At 9.3% G+C, this 10080-nt stretch overlaps 1 protein-coding gene across 1 annotated transcript in view; it reads left to right on the top strand.

Annotated features, from left to right (window-relative positions):
* LOC125037752 (U6 snRNA-associated Sm-like protein LSm4) overlaps positions 1-9369 on the top strand; it is a 15638-nt gene extending 6269 nt beyond the window's left edge. The window contains exon 3 of the mRNA XM_047630987.1: positions 9187-9369. Within this exon, the coding sequence (XP_047486943.1) occupies positions 9187-9369 (183 nt within the window). The remainder of the gene's footprint in view (positions 1-9186) is intronic.
* Positions 9370-10080: the final 711 nt, after the last annotated feature.

Below are 10080 nucleotides of genomic sequence, written 5' to 3'. Positions count from 1 at the left end.
ATATATGTATATATATATTTATATATATTTATATATATATATTTATATTTATATATTTATATATATATATTCAATATATATATTCATATATATATATATTCATATATGATATATTATTATATATATATTAATATATTTATATTTATATTTATATTTATATTATATATATTTATATATATTTATATATATATAATATTATTTATATAATTATTATATATATTAAATATATTATATATTTATATATATATTATTATATATATTTATATATATGTATCTATATATATTATATATATATATTACATATATTTATATATATATTTATTATATATATTATATTATATACTATATTTATATATATATATGTATTATATATTTATATATATATGTACTATATATATTTTATAATTTTAAATTTATATAATATTATATATAATATATATTATTATAATATAATATATTATATATATAATATATATATATAATATATATTATATTTAATATATTTATATAATTTATAATATATATATATTATATTATTATATGTATATTCATTTTATATATTATATATTAATATTAATATATTATATATAATTATATATTATTATATATATATATTATTATTTAATATTATATATATATTATATTTTATTATTATATTAATTTTTATAATTTATATATATTTATAAATATAATATTATTATTAATATAAATATATAAATTATATATTTAATATTATATATTATATATATTTATATATATTTTATATATGTATAATTATTAATATATTATATATTATATATATATTAATAAATTTATATATTATATATAATATATATATATAAATATATATATTTAAAATAATTTATATAATATTATATTATATATTTATATTATATTTTATATTTAATAATTATATTTATTATATTTATTATATTATTTATATTATATATATTATATATTATTTGTTTATTTATATATTATATATATATATTTTTTATATATATATATATATTATATTATAATTATATTTTATTATTTATTATTATATTTATATTTATATATTATATTTATATATATATATAATATATATAATAATTATATTATATTATATAATATTTATATATATTTAAATATATATATAAATATATATATATTAATTATTTTTAATATTTAATTATATATATTTATTATATTTTTATATATAAAATAATTTTAATATATTATTATATATATATTATATATATTTTTTATTTTTTATTATTATTTATATATGTATTTGTTATTATATATTATAATATTTTATATTATTATATATATATTATATATATATAAATTTTAAATATATATAATTTTATATATATATTATATTTATTTTATATATATATTTCTATTAATATATTATTTATAATTTAATATATATTTATATATTTTATTATATAATTATATATATGTTATATTTTATATTAATATTATATATAATATATATATATAAATATTATTTTATTTATATATAATTATATATTATTATTTTATAATTTATAAAATAATATGTTATATTATTTATATATTATTTAATTTATGTTAATATATATTATATAATATATATATATATTTATATATTATATATATAAATATTATTTATATATTATATATTATTAATATATATATAATATTATATATATTATATATATTTATATATATATATATAATTTATATATAATTATATTAATATTTTATATAATATGTATATACTTTATTATATATTATATTATTTATATATTATTATATATTTATATATATATATATTTTATATTATTATATATATATATTTATATATATTTATTATTATTATATATTATATATATTATAATTTATATATATTTATATTAATATAATATATATATTATTTATATATTTATATATATTAATATATATTATTATTATTATTATTTTATATATTTATTATATATATATTTATTATATATTTTATATATTATATATATTATTTATTATTTTATATATATATTATTTTTTATATTTATTATATAATATATATTTTATATATTATATATATTATTTATTTATTATATTTATAATATTATAATATATATTATATTTATTTTATATATATTATATATATATATTTTATATATATTTTATATATATGTATATTATATATATTTATATATATTAATATATATATATTTATATTTTATTATTATAATTATATTATATATATTATATTATATTTTATATATATTATTATAATTATTATTTATATTATTATATTTATATATATATATTTTATATATATATTTATATTATTATATATATATTTATATATATATATATATATATATTTATATATATATATTATAATATTTTTTATTTATTATATATTTTTTTTATATTTATATATATTATATATTTATTAATATATTTATATATATTATATTTAATATATATTTTATATTATATTATATATATAATATATTTATATATTATATATATTTTTATTATATTATTATTTATTTATATATTTTATATATTAATTTATATTATATTTTATATATATATATATTTATATATATATTTTATATATTATATATATATTTTTAATTATTTATATTTATATATATTTATATATATTATATATTTAATATATATTATATTATATTATTATATATATATTTTATATTTTATATTATATTTATATATATTATTATATTATATTATATTATTATTATATATTTATTGTATAAATATATAAATAATAAAAATATATATGTATATAAAATATATTAAATATGTATATATATATATATTTAATTAATAATATATATACCAAAATATATATTATATATATATATATTATTATATAATGTATAATATATATTTATATATGATAGTAGATAAATGTTTAAATATATATATATATATATATATATATTATATCTATATATATATATACATTATCTGAATATATTTTTTATAATATTACTATGAATATCTGTAAAAATATTTCAATTTATTAAGTATATTATATTTCTATGTATATATGTATATAATTATAATAAATATTTATATATCTATAAGTGTATATATATATTTTATATATATATGTTTATTTAATATATAAATATATATGTGTATATATATAATTTTTATATATATATGTGTTTTAAATGTATATAGTATATATATTGTATAAAAATATATAACTAAAAATATATAATATAAATAAATAAATATAAAAATAAATTATGTGTGTGTGTGTGTGAAATATATAAATGATAGACTATATAAATATATAATAAAAATATATATATATATATATATATATATATCTAAATATAATTATATATATAAAATATTTAAATAAATAATATATCCTATAATATATATATATATATATATCAATATATATATATATACATATATATATATATAATAAGATAAATAAAAAAAAAAATCTTCTGTAATAATGTATTTTTAGAGAGATGAAAACAATAAAACTAAATCAATAAATAAGTTTTGTAAAAGTATTATAAATATGTAGTTTGTGAGTGTGTATATATAAATGTATGTAAAATAAATAAATAAATATATATAATTGAATAAAAATAAGATAATATATAACTAAATTATAATCTATGTAAATATATTAATATATGTGTATTATATATATATAAATAAAAACAAAAAAATAAAAAACAAAAAATAAAACAAAAAATATACAAATAAATATATATATAAATATATATATACATACATAAAAATATATACACACACCTCACACATATATTAAACAAATACCTAATATATATATATATATAAAATTAAATATATATATAAAAGAACAAGTATATATATATATACCCCACACACACACACAAACCAATATAGAATACTATTATATATATACTAAAAATATATATATATATACACACCCCCACACACATACCTATATAATATATCTAAAAAATAAATTAAATAAAAATATATATATAAATATATATACACACCACACACACACACACATACCTATAAAATAATAATATATAAAAATAAATATATAAATATATATATATATTATATATATATGTGTGTGATTAGTGTTTGAGTATTTATATATGTGTGTATATTTAATATGTTTGTGTAAAAAAAGAGGAGTAAGTTATATAATGTTATGTATCATATATATTAAGTGTATAAATAAATGTATATATGTATAATATATCATAAAATAAATATCTAAAATATAAATATTTCTCTATATAATATGTATATATATTTTTATCTTTAAAAAATTAAAAAATAAACAATATATAACAAAAAAAATAGTAAATGTATATATATCATATTTAAAATATATGAAATAATATATATTCATAATCATATATATATATATATATAAATAAGATAGACTATATATGTAAGTAATATATGAAAAATATATGAAAAAATATACGCATTTATTTATAATATAACATATATGTATTATATAACATATATTTTAATATACATTTTATATATCAATGAAATTTAAATAGATAAATACACACTATACAGTATATGAAAATTTTATGCTTATTATAAATTTAATCAATAATATCTACAAATAAATAAAAAAATAAATAGAATATGATATAAATATATAAATATAAAAATAACTATATAATATACTACATATATAAAAAAATATATAAAATATAAATATGAATATATATATATATATATGTTTAAATATATAATTTAATATGTATAATTATATAATATAGTTAAATCAAAATATATTTTATATGATTTATATACAGTAAATAATCATATTATTAATATAAATATATGTATATATATTTAAACCATATAAAATTTATATCAATACTTATATATTGTATACTAAACAATATATTTATATCTATATATAAATATTTATATATATTTAATAACTATATATTTATATATATATATAAAATTTTTTATATATATATAAAATCTATATATTTAAATATGTATTAAATCTATAAATTTTAAAATAATATATTAGTTACATAATATATATAATATATATTATATATTTTATATATATATATTATAATTTTTATATAAATATTTATATATATATTTAAGAATAAAATATATCATATATATATTCATCTATAATTTAAACAAACATTTATATATATAGGTATATATATATATATAATATATTAATTGATATATATATATATATATAATATGTATAAAACAATATAGAAGAGAGAGATTTATATATGTATTATATATAAAGTCAAACCTATATAAATTTATACACACATACGAATTTATATATTATAGATAGTATATTATATATATGTATAATTAATATACATAAATAGAAACACACATACATAATTATATGTTTATTGAATATAGTTTATATATTGTACATTTTTAATATTACCATATATACCACATACATATGTAATATATTTATAGAATAAATATTAAATATATGTACATTTTTATACATAAAAATATATTTATACATTTATATTTATATGTATAAATATTTAAATGTATATTTATATATTTATATATATATATATATATATAAATTAAAATATAGTATAAATTATATTAATATATCTATTATACTTTCTAATTATATATATATATATTCAAGATATATATTTATATATATATAGATATATATAATATATATATATATATATATATATATATGTATATGTAATTTCTATATATATAAATAAAATGTTATATCTTTATACATATATTATTATATAAATATAATATTATAAAAATATATATTTATATATCTAACATATATGAAATAATAATATTTGATAATATGGTTTTTAGAAAATATTTATGTATTTTAATATATATATATATATATATAGATAAATATTTAATTTATATAAATATAATTACTATATAAATTTATATATATTTTATATATATTTATATATATATATATTATATGGCATAATATATATATATATTTATATATATATTATATCTAATATATATTTTATATATAAAAAAGATATTCTATATATAAATATATATTTTTTATATATATTTATATATAATATATATATAAATATATATATAGAACATATATATAATATATATATATATATTATTATCTATATAGTAATAATAAAAATATATATATTTATATATATAAATATATATCTATATATATATTTTATATATAAAAAATTTCTTTATATATAAATTATATATATAAACATATAACATATATATATCCATACATATAATATAAATATACAAATGTATACATATATATAATATATACATATATACATATATAATATATATATATATATATATTATATACATATATACAAATATATATATATGTATTTATTTATATATAAACATGTTTGATTATATATTTTTTTATATGTTATATATTTATATTTATGCATATAGTAATACTTATAAATACATATAAATATTAATATATATATAAAAAAGTATGTATTTATTATATTTATATATAAAAATAAATATTTAGAATATAAATTATATAATATTTAAATGCACATTATAAATATTTATTTATATATAAATATATTTTATATATATAGTTTTTATATAAAATTCATTTATATATATATATTATATATATATGTTTATACCTATATATGATATATTTATATATGTGTCATATATATATTTACAGATATATATAAAAATGTATAGCCAAAATATATATTATAATATAAACTATATATTTATATAATATGATATTTATATAATTACGTATTTTCTATTATATTTTTGAAATGTGTGTGTGTATATATATATGATAATATAATATATATATATATATAATATATATATTTAGTATTTATATTTATTTTTATGTGTAATATATATAATAATTATTGTATTTATATCTATAATATTTGTATTTGTGTATGTATATAATATATATATAATATATAGATATATATATATAATATAAAAAAATATAAATATATACGTTACATACATGAGTATAAATATATAAAAAAATATACATATAAATATATATACATATAAATATATATACGATATAAAAATATATATAATTATATATATATAAAAAATATATATATATATATATATATACTATATACATAATATACAAATAAATAAATATATAACTAATATATATATTAAATATATACATATCAATATATACATATATATTATAATATATAATATAAAATATTATATTATATTGAATATATTATAAGATAAAATATAAAATATTAATATAATATATATATAATATATATATAAATATAGTATATAAATATATATCTGTAAATATATATGAAAATATATAAATAGTGTATTATATATATAAAAATATATTATATAATATATATATATATATTAAAATTAATTATAATAGATATATGTATATAATTATATGTATATATTTATAAGTATATTTAAAAAAAAATTTATATATATATATATTTTTTAAAAATTTATTTCTATGTATATATATAATATAAATTTATATATAAATAATATTATATATAAATATATATATATATATATATGTTATAATAAATTTAAGTATATATATTTTATGTTATATATATTTATACATATATATTTATACTAAATATATTTATACGTTAATATATTATATATACATCAATATTTTATATATATATATAAATATATATATATATATATATGTGTGTGTTGTGGTTGGTAGTGTTTAAATCATAAAACATTAATGTCATATAGTATACATATATAAATATATATAATATGTATAAAATGTATAAATATGTATACATAAATTTGTAAAAATATATATAAAAGTATTATCCATGTGATGATATAATCTAAGACAATAAATATATAAATCATATATATAAAAAAATAAAAAAAATATATATATATATAATAAAATCATATATAAGCATAAATAACTCTAAAAAAATATATAATATATTATATATAAAAAATATATAGATATTTTATATAAAAATAAAAGAAAAATTATAAAAATAAAATAATTATATTTAATATATAATAAATTATTATATAAACTATAAAAATATTAAAATTATATTATTAAAATAATAAATATAAAATAAATTTTTTAATAATAAATATTTATATTTAAATATAAAATTATATAAAATAATAATTAAATATTTATATTTAATTAATAAAAATATATATATTTAATAATAATTTTATAAAAAATTATTATAATTAATAATATTAATAAATATTATAGTAATAATTTAAAATAAAAAGAAATAGAAGTAATATTAATATAATAATATATATAATAATAAATAATATCTAATAAATAAAAAATTAATAAAAAATAATTTAATTAATAAAAAAAAAATATATAAAATAATAATTTAATAAAAATATAAATATAATTATAAAATAAAAAATATTATTAAAAATATATAATATTAATAAAATTAATATAATTTAAATATAATAAATAATAAATTTAATATTTAATAATTAATATATATAATATGTAATATATAATATATTTAATAAATTAAATTTATTTATTATATTAATTATATTATATAAATTAATAAAATATGAAATAAAAAATTATAATTATAATATTTTAAATAATATAATTTAATATGGATAAAATATTTATTAAATATATAATATTTATATATATAATAAATAATATAATAATATTATATAATAAAAAATATATATATTAATATTTAATATATATGAAATTAATAAAATTTAATTATTATAATATCACTATAATATTAGTAAATATAAAAATATAATATCAATTTATAAAAATATTTATGAAATTAATATTTTTATAATATATTATTATATAATTAAAAATATTAAATATTTAAATTAAATAAATATATAATATTAAATAATATATATAAAAAATATAACCAATATACATATTATACATAAATACCTACCTATATACATATATACATCTATAAAACATATAAAACATATAAAAATATACATAAATATATTTATACAATTTGTTTGTGAGGTATATATATATATAATATATTATAAATATTTAAATAATATACATGTGGGTGGTAATATATGTATATATATATATTATATAATCCCTAATAAAGTATTTGAACCTCTACTAGTTTTTTTGATGAATAGGATGGTGACAAGTTCTGGAGAATGCCTGAGTGTTATATTCGAGGGTCAACAATTAAGTACCTGCGACTTCCTGACGAAGTGATTGATTTGGTTAAGGAAGAGGTGATAGCAAGAGGACGCGGTAGGGGTGAAAGTAGAGGACGTGTGAGGACCAGAAGATTGCCGAGTAGGATCCTTGTATAGGTTTCGTAAGAAATTTCAAATAATAGATACAGTTCTGCTTCCTAAAAGGTGACCTGTGATTTTTGAATACATAAATCGAGAAGACACCAAGAATGACAATACTAACCTATATATTCCCTCTCTCTTCTCACTTTTCTCTCTCTCTCCACTTCTTTCTCTTTACTCTCCTACTCCCTTCCATATCTCTCATATCCCTCTTTCACTTCTCTTTCACATTTCTCATCTGAGCACTCTCTCTTTCCCTTTTCTCGTCTCTTTCTCTCTCTCTTCTTTCTCTCTCCCCCTCCTCATATACTCCTCACTCCAACATCTTTCCACTCTCACTCTCTCTCCTCCCATCTCTCGTCTCTCTCTCTCCCTCTCTCTCTCTTTTTTCTCCCTTTTTCTCTCTCACTCTTCACTCTCTCTCTCTCTCACCTTTCTTCTTTCTTCTTTCTTTCTCCTCTTCTCCTCTCTCCTTACTCTCACTCCACTCTTTCTCTTCTCTTTCTTTCTCTCTCTCCTCTCTTTCCCTCTCTCTCTCTCCTCTCTCCTCTCACCTCTCTCTCCTCTCATCACTCTCTCTCTCAACTCTCTCTCTCTCTTTCTTTATCCTCTCTTCTTCTCTTTCTTTTTTTCTCTCTCTCTCTCTCCTCTCTCTCTCTCTCTCTCTTTTCCTACATCTCTCCTCTCTCTCTCTTTCTTTCTCTCTCTTTTTCTCTCTCTCTCTCT

The sequence above is a fragment of the Penaeus chinensis genome, chromosome 1, assembly GCF_019202785.1.
Source record: "Penaeus chinensis breed Huanghai No. 1 chromosome 1, ASM1920278v2, whole genome shotgun sequence".
NCBI lineage: Eukaryota > Metazoa > Arthropoda > Malacostraca > Decapoda > Penaeidae > Penaeus > Penaeus chinensis.
Note: the sequence above shows the minus strand (reverse complement) of the source record. Positions and strands in the feature narration are given on the sequence as shown.